The sequence below is a fragment of the Salvelinus namaycush genome, chromosome 12, assembly GCF_016432855.1.
Source record: "Salvelinus namaycush isolate Seneca chromosome 12, SaNama_1.0, whole genome shotgun sequence".
NCBI lineage: Eukaryota > Metazoa > Chordata > Actinopteri > Salmoniformes > Salmonidae > Salvelinus > Salvelinus namaycush.
In genome coordinates this window covers 45,233,710-45,252,283 of record NC_052318.1, presented here as the reverse complement: position 1 = coordinate 45,252,283, position 18,574 = coordinate 45,233,710, and the positions used below count along the sequence as shown (strand labels likewise).

Genomic DNA, 18,574 nt, shown 5'->3' with positions numbered 1-18,574 from the left:
TTACAGGTGAGGGTCAGCAGGTACCATCATAAAGAGAAGTACATTTTCCACTGGAGAGGGTTTGAGAGGGAGTTGAGAACAACACAAGTTTTTATGAAGGAATATTTTTTGTTTAATGATAGTGGCTTGTAATGTAATGTTTGAGGAAGACATAGTCAAACATCAGGGCTGTCTGTAATGGTGCCTCCACTCTCCCACTGACGGGCGAGATAAGAGGAAAGGGGAACTGCAGAAAATTAAAAAGTTCAAAAGATTCTGATTCAGTAAATTGCCTTTTTTTTAAGCCAGTGTTTTTCCTAAGAAACTCTTTGGAGTTTCAATCACAGTTGCAAACAAAGTATCCACAGGCCTCCTGCTAACTCCAAAATGGTTTAAATTAAAAGAGAGCAACAGGGGGACATAATCTACTAAAATGCCATGTCAAGCTCTGCACTGTTGAAAGTCACACTAGTTCACGCCGGTGGAACCCACTGATTTCTTTTGTGTGTTTTTTTTTCATACAGAGATGGTAGGATAACTAGGCAAAGCTTTGTTGTGATAAAACAGAACTTGTGTGAGAAACTGTGAAAAGGCCCAGTGACAGTTTTCGTGTCAATGTATCTTATGTACATCACTAATCAGTTAGAGAGAGATTACAATGCTCAACGGTACTCTATATCCAAGAGGGTATACAACATGCGATTCAACAGGGTACCCCAACTGCCGGTGATTTTATTTGGCCCCCTTTCTGAGCAAATGTTTTTAAAAATTAGGTTTTATAGTTTTTCATTTTTCATAAAAGACTGTAAAAACACCAGAAAATCAGATCGAAGTGATTTTCACTTTGGAAATCTGTCCCAAAATATTCAAACAAATAATAGAGTTATACAGTTGAAGTCGGAAGTTTACATAGACTTTAGCCAAATACATTTAAACTCAGTTTTTCCCAATTCCTGACATTTAATCCTAGTAAAAATTCCCTGTCTTAGGTCTGTTAGGATCACCACTTTATTTTAAGAATGTGAAATGTCAGAATAATAGTAGAGAGAATGATTTATTTCAGCTTTTATTTCTTTCATCACATTCCCAGTGGGTCAGAAGTTTACATACACTCACCTAGTTTTTGGCAGCATTGCCTTTAAATTGTTTAACTTGGGTCAAACGTTGAGTAGCCTTCCACAAGCTTCCCACAATAAGTTGGGTGAATTTTGGCCCATTCCTCCTGACAGAGCTGGTGTAACTGCATCAGGTTTGTAGGCCTCCTTGCTTGCACACGCTTTTTCAGTTCTGCCCACACATTTTCTATAGGATTGAGGTCAGGGCTTTGTGATGGCCACTCCAATACCTTGACTTTGTTGTCCTTAAGCCATTTTGCCACAACTTTGGAAGTATGCTTGGGGTCGTTGACCATTTGGAAGACCCATTTGCGACCAAGCTTTAACTTCCTGACTGATGTCTTGAGATGTTGATTCAATATATCCACATAATTTTACTGCCTCATGATGCCATCTATTTTGTGAAGTGCACCAGTCCCTCCTGCAGCAAAGCACCCCCACAACATGATGCTGCCACCCCCGTGCTTCAAGGTTGGGATGGTGTTCTTTGGCTTGCAAGCCTCCCCCTTTTTCCTCCAAACATAACGATGGTCATGATGGCCAAACAGTTCTATTTTTGTTTCATCAGACCAGAGAACATATCTTTGTCTCCATGTGCAGTTGCAAACCATAGTCTGGCTTTTTTATGGCGGTTTTGGAGCAGTGGCTTCTTCCTTGCTGAGTGGCCTTTCAGGTTATGTCGATATAGGACTTGTTTTACTGTGGATATAGATACTTTTGTACCCGTTTCTTCCAGCATCTTCACAAGGTCCTTTGCTGTTGTTCTGGGATTGATTTGCACTTTTCACACCAAGGTACGTTCATCTCTAGGAGACAGAAGGCGTCTCCTTCCCGAGCGTTATGACGGCTGCGTGGTCCCATGGTGTGTATACTTGCATACTATTGTTTGTACAGATGAACGTGGTACCTTCAGGCGTTTGGAAATTGCTCTCAAGGATGAACCAGACTTGTGGCGGTGTACACATTTTTTTCTGAGGTCTTGGCTGATTTCTTTTGATTTTCCCATGATGTCAAGCAAAGAGGCACTGAGTTTGAAGGTAGGCCTTGAAATACATCCACAGGTACACCTTCAATTGACTCAAATGATGTCAATTAGCCTATCAGAAGCTTCTAAAGCCATGACATCATTTTCTGTAATTTTCCAAGCTGTTTAAAGGCACAGTCAACTTAGTGTATGTACATTTCTGACCCACTAGAATTGTGATACAGTGAATTATAAGTGAAATAATCTGTCTGTAAACAATTGTTGGAAAAATTACTTGTGTCATGCACAAAGTAGATGTCCTAACCAACTTGCCAAAACTATAGTTTAACAAGAAATTTGTGGAGTGAGTGAAAAACAAGTTTTAATGACTCCAACCTAAGAGTATGTAAACTTGACTGCAACTGTAGGTACCTGCCAAAATAAAGAAAACACCAACATAAAGTTTTAATAGGGTGTTGGGCCATTACAAGCCAGAACAGCTTCATTGCACCTTGCACTTCAGATAGAAGTGTCTGGAACTCTATTGGAGGGATGGGACACCATTCTTCAAAGGGAAATGCCATCATTTGGTTTTGTTGATGGAAAACACTATCTCAGGTGCCGGTCCAGAATCTCCTATAGGGGTTCAATTGGGTTAAGATCTGGTGGTGGAGACGGCCATGGCATATAGCCTACATTGTTTTCATGCACATCAAATCATTCAGTGACCCTTTGTGCACTGTGGATGGCGGCATTGTCATCCTATTGGGGCATAGCCATGGTGGCCAAAATAATGGCCTGCCCAGCATTTTTATACATGACCCTAAGCATGATGGGATGTTCATTGCTTAATTAACTCAGGAACCACACCTGTGTGGAAGCACCTGCTTTCAATATACTCATTGTATCCCTCATTCAAGTTTTTCCATTATTTTGGCTGTTACGTGATCATATAAAAATGTAAGCAGGGTTTTAAATGATTATTATTATGTTTTCGTCAAATATTATATTGGTTTGGGCATCTTGTGGTCAATTTGCAGTCTGCTAATTATTTGTAATTATGTTCCGGCTACCTGACCACCCTCTCGAGACAAAAATCGGTCAGCGGCTGAATCTGGCTGATGATCCCTGTTAAACAACATGCCACAGAACAGGTATGTATTCATCTCAGGGACAATGGTACGGTATGCAGGGACAATGGTACGGTATGCAGGGACAATGGTACGGTATGCAGGGACAATGGTACGGTATGCAGCGGTATAGATTAGACTTAATGTCCTAACTCTCACCAATTAGTTTCCGTGACATTCAAGTGATATTGAACTCCCTCTCCGGCAGCCAGGGTGCAGAGTGAGACATAGGAGCCCATGACTGATCATCAAACACCCCGTCTCCCATCAGAGAAGCTGGCAGGGATTCACACTCGCTGGTCTTTTCCAATCTGCTAAACAAAGCTGAACACTGCCACTGCCTGTTTGCACTCTAACGAGCTGCAAGGCATCATCAGCTTGCATCAAATTATCTCTGTCTAGAACACGTAACCCAAAGGTTGGAAAAGGTCAGCGGAGCACTGTCCAGTGGATCTGATAATTAAATGGGTTACACAGACTAAATGGGTTACACAGACTAACGAAAGCCTCACATACAGGGTTTACTGCATGGGCCTCAACAACACAGCTAGTTCCAAATACAAGCACAACAAGAATGTATTTGACTAGAAAGAGGAAAGTACATTTAATGCATCACTAGACTCATGTCATTTTACTGGTAATTCAGTAGAAACACCCAGTATCAACACTGAAAAGACAATTGCGCACTTATTCAATAACACATTTGTCAAACAGTACATACAGTTCATACATACATTTTCATGGTTTGTCGGCTCTCAGGCTACCCTTTTGTAGACATTCTGGTGGAATGTGTCCTACCGCCAGTATTTCATCATATATACACAAATAGTGACCTTTGTGTCTCTGAACACAGTGTCCTATTAAAATGTCTGTGTTTATGGCCCAGGTAGCCATGCCAGGCAATTACAAGACGCTCATGCTTTGTTACCTGTGTAATGAAGCGTTTCTGAGCTGAGCTAGCAGTCAGTTCCTTAGGGCTTCTGTTCTGTCTGACTCATGCAGTGCCTTGCAAAAGTATTCATCCCCTTTGTATTTTTCCTATTTTGTTGCATTACACCCTGTAATTTAAATGCATTTTTATTTGGATTTCATGTAAATGGACATACACAAAATAATCCAAATTGGTGATGTGAAATGAAAAAAATAACTTGTTTCAAAAAAAATTAAACGGGAAAAGTGGTGCGTGCATATGTATTCACCCCCGTTGCTATGAAGCACCTAAATAAGATCTGGTGCAACCAACTACCTTCAGAAGTCACATAATTACTCAAATAAAGTCCACCTGTGTGCAATCTAAGTGTCACATGATCTGTCACATGATCTCAGTATATACACACCTGTTCTGAAAGGCCCCAGAGTCTGCAACACCACTAAGCAAGGGGTGGCACCATGAAGACCAAAGAGCTCTCCAAACAGGTCAGGGACACAGTTGTGGAGAAGTAGAGATCAGGGTTGGATTATAAAAAAATATCAAAACATCCCACAGAGCACCATTAAATCCATTATTAAAAAATGGAAAGATTCTGGCACCACAACAAACCTGCCAAGAGAGGGCCGCTCACCAAAACTCATGGACCAGGTATGGAGGGCATTAATCAGAGAGGCAACATAGAGACCAAAAATAACCTTGAAGGAGCTGTAAAGTTCCACAGCGGAGATTGGAGTATCTGTCCATAGGACCACTTTAAGCCATACACTCCACAGAGTTGGGCTTTACGGAAGAGTGGCCAGAAAAAAGCCATTGCTTAAGAAAAAAATCAGCAAACACATTTGGTGTTCGCCAAAAGGCATGTGGGAGACTCCCCAAACATATAGAAGAAGGTACTCTGGTCAGATGAGACTAAAATTGAGCTTTTTGGCCATCAAGGAAAACGCTATGTCTGGCGCAAACCCAACACCTCTCATCACCCCGAGAATACCATCCCACAGTGAAGCATGGTGGTGGGAGCATCATGCTGTGGGGATGTTTTTCATCGGCAGGGACTGGAAAACTGGTCAGAATTGAAGGAATGATGGATGGTGCTAAATACAGGGAAATTCTTGAGGGAAACCTGTTTCAGTCTTCCAGAGATTTGAGACTGGGACGGAGGTTCACCTTCCAGCAGGATAATGACCATAAGCATACTGCTAAAGCAACGCTTGAGTGGTTTAAGGGGAAACATTTAAATGTCTTGGAATGGCCTAGTCAAAGCCCAGACCTCAATCCAATTGAGATCTGTGGTATGACTTAAAGATTGCTGTACACCAGCAGAACCCATCCAACTTGAAGGAGCTGGAGCAGTTTTGCCTTGAAGAATGGCTAGATGTGCCAAGTGGCTAGATGTGCCAAGCTTTTAGAGACATACCCCTAGAGACTTGCAGCTGTAATTGCTACAAAAGCTGGCTCTAGAAAGTATTGACTTAGGGGGGTGAATAGTTATTCACGCTCAAGCTTTCTGTTTGTCTTATTTCTTTGTTTGTTTCACAATAAAATATATTTTGCATCTTCAAAGTGGTAGGCATGTTGTGTAAATCAAATGATACAAACGCCCCCAAAAATCTATTTTAATTCCAGGTTGTAAGGCAACAAAATAGAAAAAATGTCAAGGGGGTGAACACTTTCGCAAGCCACTGTACACAAACAAACCTGCGAGAGACAGACAGCCCTACCACTGAACAGACCTGAGAGAGACAGACAGCCCCAGAGGCATTGAAGATGGCTGGACAGGGACAGACCTGAGAGATAGACAGCCCTAGCAGCAGTGAACAGGGCAGGCTGGGTGGTAATCTGAAGGACATGAACAAGGAGTGGAAATAGTTATTGATGTGAGTAGATGAGCACAAAGCGATCAGAAAGAACTAGAGAGGTGATCAACTTAGAAAGAGAGAGGTAAAGTGGGTCAGTCCAGGTCTGTGATGTATTACAGGGGACATGGAAGTGTAGCATCTCGTTTGTGTTATAGCTCGCTGCAGCTCAAGGGTTGAGACTGGGGTGCAATGCAAAGAACCCTTAGCAGCATGAACCCTGAGAAATCTGAGCAGATGCCATGGAGATGACTGAAGAGGGATTATCAAACGGAGTCCTTGAGGGCAGCACACTGGAAGAGCTGAAATGTGTTCTGCTTTCTAATGGTAGTGAGAGAAGTTAGGAAGGCTGGTATGAGAAGAAGCGGAGAGAGAAAAGTGTCTCTGAGAAAAAAACACGAGATGATTCGCTATTTTAAAAACCCTTCCCGGAAGTCAAATGACCTGGTGGCCTCATGGGTGGAATGTCATATTTTTTCATCATTTCATAATTAATAAACATTCATAAAAAAATCTATGTCAAACAGTTTGGTTTTATATTCTTCTGTGATGTATGCATTCAGGAAGTGTGCAGATCTCTTCGATTCGTTCCACATTTTGTTACGTTACAGCCGTATTAAGAAATGTACAATACCAGTCAAAGCTTTGGACACGCCTACTCATTCAGGGGTTTTTGTTTCTTTTTTACTATTTTCTACATTGTAGAATAATAGTGAAGACATCAAAACTATGAAATAACACATATGGAATCATGTAGTAACCAAAAAAGTGTTAAACAAAAAGATTTTAGATTCTTCAAAGTAGCAACCCTTTGCCTTGATGACAGTTTTGCACACCCTTGGCATTCTCTCAACCAGCTTCATGAGGTAGTCACCTGGAATGCATGTCAATTAACAGGTGTGCCTTGTTAAAAGTTAATTTGGGGAATTTATTTGAGTTTGAACCAATCAGTTGTGTTGTGACAAGGTAGGGGTGGTATACAGTGTAGAATGTAGTACAAATAAAGAAAAACCCTTGAATGAGTAGGTGTGTCCAAATTTTCGACTGGTACTGTATATATATATATATATATATAAAACAAATCCTAATCCGTCTGTAATGACAAAGCTAAAAACAGGTTTTAGAAATTCTTGCAATTTAAAAAACAACACAGAAACACCTTATTTACATAATTATTCAGAGCCTTTCCTTTGAGACTTGAAATTGAACTCAGGTGCATCCTGTTTCCAATGGTCATCCTTAGAGCTCCGAGACAAGATTGGGTCAAGTCACAGATCTGGGGAAGGGTACCAAAAAATGTCTGTAGCATCGAAGGTCCCCAAGAACACAGTGGCCTCCATCGTTCAAATGGAATAAGTTTGGGACCACCAAGACTCTAGAGCCGCCAAGACAAACTGAGAAATCGTTGGAGAAGGGCCTTGGTCTGGGAGGTGACCAAGAACCCGATGGTCACTCTGACAGAGCTCCAGAGTTCCTCGGTGAAGATGGGATAACCTTACAGAAGGAAAACCATCTCTGCAGCACTCCACCAACCAGGCCTTTATGGTAGAGTGGCTAGATGCATGCCACTCCTCAGTAAAAGGCACATGACAGCCCGCTTGGAGTTTGCCGAGCAGCACCTAAAGGACTAGCAGACCATGAGAAACGAGATTCGCTGGTCTGATGAAACCAAGATTCAACTCTTTGGCCTGAATGCCAAGCGTCACGTCTGGAGGAAACCTGGCACCATCCCTACGGTGAAGCATGGTGGTGGCAGTATCAAGCTGTGGGAATGTTTTTCAGCGGCAGGAACTGGGAGACTAGTCAGGATCGAGGGAAAGATGAACGGAGCAAAGTACAGGGAGACCCTTGATGAAAACCTTCTCCAGAGCGCTCAGGACGTCAGACTGGGGCGAAGTTCACTTTCCAACAGGACAACGACCCTAAGCACACAGACAAGACGATGCAGGAGTGGCTTCAGGACAAGTCTCTGAATGTCCTTGAGTGGCCCAGCCAGAGCCCAGACTTGAACCCGATCTAACAACTCTGGAGAGACCTGAAAATAGCTGTGCAGCGACGCTCCCCATCCAAACTGACAGAGCTTGAGAGGATCTGCAGAGAAGAATGGGTGAATCTCCCCAAATGCAGATGTGCCAAGCTTGTAGCGTCATACCCAAGAAGACTCGAGGCTGTAATCGCTGCCAATGGTGCTTCAACAAAGTACTGAATAAAGGGTCAGTTTTTTACCATTTTTAATATTAATACATTTGCAAAATGTCTAAAAATCAGTTTTTGCTTTGTAATTATGGAGTATTGTGTGTAGATTGATGAGGGAAAAAACAGTTTCATCCATTTTAAAACATGGCAGTAACGTAACAAAATGTGGAAAAAGTTAAGGGGTCTGAATACTTTCCGAATGTACTGTAATAAGTGTAATATTGAGTGTAATATGAGTGTAATATTGAGATGCAAACTCAAAATTGAAAACATTTCAACTCTATATCTGAGCCCATAACCATGTGTGTGAGGTGCATACTTTTGTTTCAAAGTACATTTGTTTGACTGATTTTAGCCCACTGCAGTAAAAGGTTACTTGATTATTGATAGAGATCTTACCTTGGTGTCCCTTTAGTTAAACATATATTATATAAAATCCTGTATATTAATTAAATTATATACTTAATGCAGTATATTGGTGTTACTCTGTTTAGTCTTTTGTTTAAGCTATTGCTAAATACAGGTAAAACAAAGTACAATAGGCCTATATACCAACAACAGTTTGCGGTCTAGGAATCCCTATGCTGTTGTTCATTCTTCCTCCCATCCAGGCAGTGTGAAGACAGATCATGAATATTCCAAAACAATCTTGTCTCATTATAGAGGTTAACCTGTCATTACACCCTCCATATGTTTGCCTTGCAGAAAGAACTCTAGTGTGAGAATTAAAGCACAGAACACCAACCTGGTGGCACTCGAACCCAGCTCAACATCTGGATGTCTATGATGATTAGTCTAGACCTAACACTATATCATTATTCTGACAACAAACATAAAAAGCATATTGATGGTTATTGTTTGAGGGTAAAAGAACAAAGTAAGAACCGGAGTATTTGGTTCCGTTTTGAGTATAACATATCTAAACGGACTCTGTATAGCTTGGTTGGCTTAAAAAATAACAACAAAAGGAGAAAGTAATTACATTCTCTCCGAATCTCTGTTTCCGTATAATTCTTTTTCTTCCTATTAATTGTGAGCCCAAATGTAAAGTAAATACAGAGCTTGTTTTGTCACCAAGTTGTCAGTGAAAGTTTTAATAGTAGTTGTTTTAGTGCGTTTAAATTACAATGTCAACGTGTCAAGTCATTCCCAGAGCAAAACACTTCTAATCAACACAAACAGTACTGCATGTCCAAACCTTCTGTCAGTGACTGATTGAAGCCGTTTCAAGACAAACCATTATCAGAGTCTGAAATCTAAGATGTTCATATATTGGGACGTTTCATACGTTGTCGTGTATGAGAACGTACAGTAGCTCTGAGGGTATCAGTAAGGCTATAGCAGCAGCTGAATCCTCACTGTCCTTGTCATAACGAGGCTGCAACAGTGTGCGTTGCTATCTGAAAAGGATCATCTAAATTACTCCCCCAAGGGAGCTGGAGTATCGAGTTATTGCCCCCCTCACTTTATAAAGCACTGCATCATATATATATTGAAGTCATAGGCCTAATAACTCTGAGGCATACACAAAAAGCACCATTACTTGGTTAATATTTCTGCACGTCACTGCAGCAAATGAGGATGAACTCTTCGAGGCCACTTGACAGAAAGCTTATGTTAATCCTCTGCTATTATGACCAATAAGAGCCCTTGAATTAGCATTAAAAACAACACAGTTATTTAGTACAGAGGAAGAAATCAACTGCGAAGTCAAATAGGTTACTATAAACATCCTACTGTGAGTCATCTCTAAGTAACATAGAAAATACAGAGCAATTATTTCCAACTTATTAAAAATGTATTTATATTGCATTAGCAAACACACACACACACACACCTGAAACCTCTTTGTAGTATTTATGAAATACAGGACCCACTATTTTCATTTAGCACATTAGTCTGTTCCCCAGAGCTTTTTTATGGAAGCAAAATGAAGGGAGAGCAAAAACAACATATCATTTCCTGGCAATGTTTAGTGTCGACCACACGGTTTTCTTCGGAATGCATGTGTCCACTACATAGTTCAAGATTGCGCAGTACTGTATGGCTGCCGTCTTGTGTGCTCCGATCAAACTTTGCTAATTTGTGATCCTTTTTGCGTTCATCTTTTTTTTGCACGAAATTAATCCGCTATCATTTTTTATGATTGACAAAAAAAATTGAACATCAAATCGGCAGTTACTAACCTCAATTCCGTATTCAATTCCGAAAATCGGCCACCACTTCCCGCCATTCTACTGGCCAATCAATTGCTAATAAGTTGGATTACCTGAGATCGCGGATTTGCTATCAACGGGACTCTCGTAACTGCAATATTCTCTGGTTTCCTGAAACATGGCTTTCGGACAAGACATGGCTATCCAAATCGATGGATTGTCCATTCACCGAGCGGACAGGACATCAGATTCAGGGAAATCCAGAGAGGGAGGGGTATGTCTCTCATCAACAACAAATCGCGTGCAGACTAGACCCATTGTCCATCCGTCTTGGAATACCTGATGATCAAACAACGACCCTTCCACCTCCCAAGAGAGTTTTCATCTGTTATCAGGACTGCTGTATATATTCCACCTCAGAACAACAATAACAAGCTGGCACTTAGACTACAAACAAGCAGGAAGCCATGCACTCGGAGGCTGCTTTTATTGTTTCCGGTGATTTTAATTCTGCATCTCTAAGACATGTGATGCCCAACTTCTATCAACACATCTCCTTCACCAATAGGGGCAATAGAGACTGAGTCGACTGTTACTCAACCCATAAGCCAGCATACATGCCCTCCCCAAAAGGGCAATATCGGAACAAGGTCGAATCCTATTATACCGGCTCCAACATTCAATGCATGTGGCAGGGCCTACAGTACATTACCAACTAAAAAGGAATCCTTAGACGTGATGTGCTCAACAATGCCTCTCTACCAGACAAACTCAATGCCTTTCATGCACGCTTTGACAAATACAACACAGAGCCCTGCATGAGGGTCCCCGCTGATCTGGAGGACTGGGTGATCTCTCTCTCCGAGGCTGACGTGAGTAAGGTTTTTAAAAGGGTCAACACATTCCAGGTCGTGTCCTCAGGACATGTGCAGACCACCGTGTATATCAATAATGGTCCACCATCCAAAGAACATCCAGCCAACTTGACACAACTGTGGGAAGCATTGGCGTTAACATGGGCCAGCATCCCTGTGGAACGTTTTCGACACCATGTAAAGTCCATGCCCCGACGAATTGAGGCTATTCTGAGGGCAAAAGGGGGTGTAACTCAATATAAGGAAGGTGTTCCTAATGTTTTGTACACTCAGTGTATATTACCATTAGTATATTACCATAAGTATTTATATATTCCTGCTACCAGTCACTTTTCAGCCATGTCATATGAAAAGTACCAGTCAAAAGTTTGGACACACCTACTCATTCCAGGGTTTTTCTTTATTTTTACATTTTAGAATAATAGTGAAGACATCAAAGCTATGAAATAACCCATATGGAATCATGTAGTAACCAAAAAAGTGTTAAACAAATCAAAATATATTTTAGATTTTAGATTCTTCAAAGTAGCCAACCTTTGCCTTGATGACAGCTTTGCAGACTATTGGCATTCTCTCAACCAGCTTCATGAGGTAGTCACCTGGAATGCATTTCAATTAACAGGTCTGCCTTGTTTAAAGTTAATTTATTTGATTCTTAATACGTTTGAGACAAATCAGTTGTGTTGTGACATATACAGAAGTGGTATACAGAAGATAGCCCTATTTGGTAAAAGACCATTTTCATATTATGGCAGGAACAGCTCAAATAAGCAAAGAGAAACGACAGTCCATCATTACCTTAAGACATGAAGGTCAGTCAATCTGGAAAATGTCAAGACCTTTGAAAGTTTCTTCAAGTGCAGTCCTGTGCCGGCTCTCATGAGGACCGGCACAGGAAAGGAAGACCCAGAGTTACCTCTGCTGCAGAGGATAAGTTCATTAGAGTTACCAGTCTCAGAAATTGCAGCCCAAATAAATGCTTCACAGACACATCTCAACATCAACTGTTCAGTGGAGACTGCTGGAATCAGGCCTTCATGGTCAAATTGCTGCAAAGAAACCACTGCTTAAGGACACCAATAAGAAGAAGAGACTTGCTTGGGCCAAGAAACACAAGCAATGGACATTAGAACATTAGAAATCTGTCCTTTTGTCTGATGAGTCCAAATGTGCGATTTTTGATTCCAACCGGCGTGTTTTTGTGAGACGCAGAGTAGGTGAACAGATGATCTCCGCATGTGTAGTTCCCACCGTGAAGCATGGAGGAAGAAGTGTGATGGTGTGGGGTTGCTTTGCTGTTGACACTGTCAGTGATTTATTTAGAATTCAAGGCACACTTAACCAGCATGGCTACCACAGCATTCTGCAGCGATATGCCATCCCAACTGGTTTGCGCTTAGTGGGACTATCATTTGTTTTTCAACAGGACTATGACCCAACACACCTCCAGGCTGTGTAAGAGCTATTTGACCAAGAAGGAGAGTGATGGAGTGTTGCATCAGATGATCTGGCCTCCACGATCATACAACCTCAACCAAATTGAGATGGTTTGGGAGTTGGACCGCAGAGTGAAGGAAAAGCAACCAACAAGTGCTCAGCATATGTGGGAACTCCTTCAAGACTGTTGGAAAAGTCCCTAAATGCCTATGTTGATCCTACAGCCATTGTATGCAGTAATCATGTGCCTATGAACCAGAGTTATACTGTTAGCAGCTCACCCTGCACTAACATAGACATGAATATGTCTACTTCTGCTAAGCTTCCCAGGAAATCAATGACAATAATCAAGCATCCCAGAAAAGTGCTAAAAATAGCCTACGTTAACATATGTAGCTTAAGAAACAAGGTTCATGAAGTCAATAACTTGCTAGTAACAGATGACATTCATATTCTGACAATCTCTGAAACTCACTTTGATAATACCCTAGATGATACAGAGGTAGCAATACATGGTTATAACATCTACAGAAAATACATAAATGTAGATGGTGGCAGATTTGTGGTCTATATTAAGAACCACATTTCTGTAAAGCTTAGAGAGGATCTCATGTTAAATACTGTTGAAGTAATATGGCTACAGGTTCATCTGCCTCACCTAAAGCCCATTCTTGTGGGAAGCTGCTATAGACCACCAACTGCTAACAGTCAGTATCTGGATAATATGTGTGAAATGCTTGAAAAGTATGTGATATCAATACAATGTGATACAACAGGTGTAGACCTTACAGTGAAATGCTTACTTACAAGCCCTTAACCAACAATGCAGTCTAAAGAAAATCCCCCCTAAAATAAGAGATAAGAATAACAAATAATTAAAGAGCAGCAGTAAATAACATAACAGTAGCGGGGCTATATACAGGGGGGTACCGGTACAGAGTCAATGTGTCAATGTTATTAATTACATAATTACCTCAATTACCTCGACCGGTGTCGAGGTAATTGAGGTAATTATGTACATGTAGGTAGAGTTATTAAAGTGGCTATCCATAGATAATAACAGAGTAGCAGCAGCGTGGGGGTGAGGGCGATGCAAATAGTCTGGGTAGCCATTGGATTAGCTGTTCAGGAGTCTTATGACTTGGGGGTAGAAGCTGTTTAGAAGCTTCTTGGACCTATACTTGGCGCTCCGGTACCGCTTGCCGCGTGGTAGCAGAGAGAACAGTCTATAACTAGGGTGGCTGGAGTTTTTGACAATTTTTAGGGACTTCCTCTGACACCACCTGGTATAGAGGTCCTGGATGGCAGGAAGCTTGGCCCCGGTGATGTACTGGACTGTACGTACTACCCTCTGCAGTGCCTTGCGGTTGGAGGCCGAGCAGTTGCCATACCAGGCAGTGATGCAACCCGTCAGTATGCTCTCGATGGTGCAGCTGTAAAACTTTTTGAGGATCTGAGGACCCATGCCAAATCTTTTCAGTCTCCTGACATGCTTCAACATGCTTATAGGGAAGGGTATTCAACAAGCACAGAACTTACACAAATGACTTATAATTGGCTGAGAGAAATTGATGATAAAAAGATTGTGGGGCTGTTTTGTTAGACTTCAGTGCGGCTTTTGACATTATCGATCATAGTCTGCTGCTGGAAAAAACATGTGTTATGGCTTTACACCCCCTGCTATTTTGTGGATAAAGAGTTACCTGTCTAACAGAACATAGGGGGTGTTCTTTAATGGAAGCCTTTCCATCATAATCCAGGTAGAATCAGGAATTCCCCAGGGCAGCTGTCTAGGCCCCATTATCTTTTTAATTTTTTACTAATGACAAGCCACTGGCTTTGAGTAAAGCCAGTGTGTGTATGTATGCGGATGACTCAACACTACACGTCAGCTACTACAGTGACTGAAATGACTGAAACATTTAACAAAGTGCTGCAGTTAGTTTCAGAAAGGGTGGTAAGGAATAAGTTAGTCCTAAATATTTAAAAAACTAAAAGCATTGTATTTGGGACAAATCATTCACTAAACCCTAAACCTAAACTAAATATTGTAATGAATAATGTGGAAATTGAGTATGTTGAGGTGACTAAGCTGCTCAGAGTAACCCTGGATTGTAAACTGTCATGGTCAAAACATATTGACACAATAGTAGCTAAGATGGGGAGAAGTCTGTCCATAATAAAGCGCTGTTCTGCCTTCTTAACAACATTATAAACAAGGCAAGTCCTACAGGCCCTAGTTCCGTTGAACCTGAACTACTGTTCAGTCGTGTGGTCAGGTGGCACAAAGAGGGACTTAGGAAAATTGCAATTGGCTCTGTTGGGTTCTGAAAATATGAAATATACTTATTCATGTCACTGAGGGAGAGAGGGTAATGTATAACGTTTACATTCTGCCAGGATATGTTAATGTTAGCCATCAGGGATCCTATGGGAGGGATCCTCTGGGAGGAGAAGAGACACAGTCTGGTACCAGGCACCATGACAGCCGTGTGCTGGGCAGGGAAGCGATCACATGTGGCAGGCATTGATATGGGGGGAGACCTTTGGAATAGGTTTCAAGGGGGTTGAGGACAGGTCAGGTCACCTTAAGGGAGAAGGAACGGTTTATTACCCCACCACTTCGTCTTCCTGTCGAAGCATAAAATATGTAAGGGTTGGAGAGAAGGAGGAGTGCATCTAAATTGGAGTATACATACTTGTGTTGGTTGAAACATGTTTTGTGTAATGCAGCTGTATTGATCCCCTGGGAAGAATTAAACTTGGTTAAGCTTTCATAGTGTCCGTTCTTTACTCTGAGAATTAAAACCTAACAGCTCAGAACAGGGCAGCACGGCTGGCCCTTAAATGTACACGGGGAGCTAACATTAATGATATGCATGTCAACCTCTCATTGCTCAAATAGTAGGAGAGATTGACTTCATCACTACCTGTTTTGTAAGAAGTGTTGACAAGCTGAATGCACCAAGCTGTCTGTTTAAACTACTAGCACACAGCTCAGACACCCATGCACACCCCACACGACATGCCTCCAGAGGTCTCTCCACAATCCCCCTGTCCAGAACAGACTATGGGAGGCGCACCAGGTAACTGATGCAAGCAGTAGAATCAGATTTTAAAAAATAGATAAAAAACATATTATGGAACTACAGGGACTGTGAAGACACACACACACACACACACACACACACACACACACACACACACACACACACACAGGCGCTAGCACATGCACTCTACACACACGTACTGTACATTGAAATACAGTATATTGTATGGCGGTATTATGCATTTTGTATTGTAGATATGTAGTGGTATAATAATGTTATTTGATGTGCTGTTTCATCATCTGTTTTATGTGTAATGTAAGTACCTTAATGTTTTTGGACCCAGGAAGAGTAGCCAAGACAGTAGCTAATGGGGATACCTAATAAATACAAATAGCTTCCTCTCATTTCTTATGTAAAAAAAAAAGTATTAGTTAGTTATACTATTCTGATATTGAATACTGCGCTGTTGGGTAGTGCTTGCAAGTGAAGTATTTCACTGTACTTGTGCATGTGATAATAAAACTTGAAACTTGTTTGTGTCCACTAAACCATTTTCTTCATAATGCATGTGCCCAGTGGCAACAGCACTGGTTGACATTCCTGCAGCCAGCATGCCAATTGCACGCTCCCTCAAAACTTGAGACATCTGTGGCATTGTGTTGTGACAAAACTGCCCATTTTAGAGTGGCCTTTTATTGTCCGCAGCACAAGGTGCACCTGTGTAATGATCATGCTGTTTATTCAGCTTCTTGATATGCCACAACTGTCAGGTGGATAAGATTATCTTGGCAAATGAGAAATTATCACTAACAGGGATGTAAACAAATGTGTGCACAACATTTGAGAGAAATACAGTTCTTGTGCGTATGACATTTTTGGGTGATCTTTTATTTCAGCTCTTAAAACATGAGACCAACACTTTACTTTTATATTTTTGTTCAGTGTAGTTGCAAAGTTGCTAATTAGCTAAAATGCAAAATGTTCTCCATCATATGATTCAAACACACAACAGTTGGGCTGCTAGACCTTCGCGTTATATGCCTAACCATCCTCCCCGACCAACCTCCGTCCTATCGTTTCTGTCTTAAGTAACCTACTGCCTTTAACTATGAGTGAAATGCTCTTTATACAAAATCGTGTGGTAGACGCTAAAAAAATGTGTGTCTATTTCACAATCATTTATGATAGTGGGTTGATAACACATTATTTCCCAGTAAAATAGGAAAACAAAAAAGCACCCCCCCGCCCACTCCCCCCAAAGCATGGGTATGTTTGTATTTGCATATACTACTGTAGAATCAGACATGTTCGGGGAAAACTTTAATCCATTAGAAGGGAGGTACTAATAATCAGTCTTTCAGTATGTGCATATGTAGATCCTACAAGTCAATAACAATGACTAATAATGAACGATGGACTGAATGTAATGCAGAGGCATTAACTCCTCAGTTTAGAGGCTCTGACAAAGTGCATTAGAGAAGCCTCCTCACAGGAAGGTCAACGGGTGTCTGTTAGTCTGACCCAGGCATAATGACCACCAGAGACGGATTGGATCTGGAATTGTTTTTCCTTGCTTCCTTCTTCACTGCCTTTGATATGCCAGGATATTCGGACTGGCAGCCGTGAAGGACGGATACAATCTGCTGGTAAACAAAGTAAAGATGCACAGTCTCTTGTGAAGACTAGACACGCAAGATTTGGTTCTGGGTTGCCGAGATTAGGATGCATTATACGTATTCCGTTTTGCAGCGGATGCACGCACATCATTTGATGAGGTGCTTTTGCAGTTGGAGCCACATAATGCATTGTGCCAATAATCATTTGACACGACAGTTGAATATAATGCACATAAACTTTGCTGAATATTTTTCATTCCCAATGTGCCTTCAAGTATTGCCATTACCGAGGTCGTAATAGATGTGGTATTAATAAATCCTTAGAAATGCAACTTCATTCTTGCTTCGTGTCAGTCGCGTAAAAAAAAAACCGAATTCAACTGCTGTTCTCTTCAACATTTTCCTTTGGGACGTCACCTCCTCTCCTTCCCTTGTACTCTGTGACGTTTTCCAGCGATGTCGGGGTGAAGTCACAAGGCAAGGACAAAGGAAACGCCTAATTAAGAAGAGTTGGGAACTGCACTGGTGAGATGAAAGAAATAGTACTCACGGTCACTGCAGAATGCTCCTCTGTAAGTGGTCATGGTGCAGTCACAGGAGAAGCCCTCCCACTGCTGGAGACACACCCCCTGGTTATGGCAGGAGTCCTCTGTACAGGTTGTGCTCAGGCCTGGGGTGGGGGGGGGAAAGTATGCTCATGCAGTGAACCATAAGGTGGATCCACAGTTGACCTGTTCCTCAGAGTGCCCCATGACCCCATGGCTGTGCCCCTGTCTGACGTACCTCCACAGCCGCGCTCCACCTGGCCCACCCTGTGGAGGGCATCTGCCATCATGTCAGGGAGTCTCCCATTCAGGTCCACAGAGGCCAGGCAGCCCTGGTACCCGTCCCGGGACGCAACCAGCTTGGGCAGGCTGCTGTACATGCTCTTCCCCACACCACCAACATACAGCTCCCCTGGAAGACACACACAGCATCAATCAATCAGAGCATGTTCTCCTGGAAGATAATGATTATTCTCAGAAGTCAAAGCAGAAACACCTCCAGGTAGTCATTGCTAAGATACAATAGCGTTGAGTGGGAGGTTATCAACTAGCGCCACTCAATGCTAAAGCAGCTATGAACAGATTTGATACCCTAAGTTTGGCATTTGATAAATGTTCTGCAATCATAGGCCTCCAATAACTTGCTAGTTAACATTCAAATCAGACAGATCTCTTCACGATTTACAACCTCCGAGAAGCCATTTGGTGACACGATGCGTCAGATGCA

The 18,574-nt window shown here is 41.8% G+C and overlaps 1 protein-coding gene across 1 annotated transcript in view; it reads right to left on the bottom strand.

The window, feature by feature from the left end:
* LOC120057589 (neurexin-2-like) overlaps positions 1-18,574 on the bottom strand; it is a 250,667-nt gene that overhangs the window by 123,018 nt on the left and 109,075 nt on the right. The window contains exons 15-16 of the mRNA XM_039006163.1: positions 18,086-18,259; positions 17,853-17,972 (exon numbers count right to left, since the gene is read on the bottom strand). Of these exons, the coding sequence (XP_038862091.1) occupies positions 17,853-17,972; positions 18,086-18,259 (294 nt within the window). The remainder of the gene's footprint in view (positions 1-17,852; positions 17,973-18,085; positions 18,260-18,574) is intronic.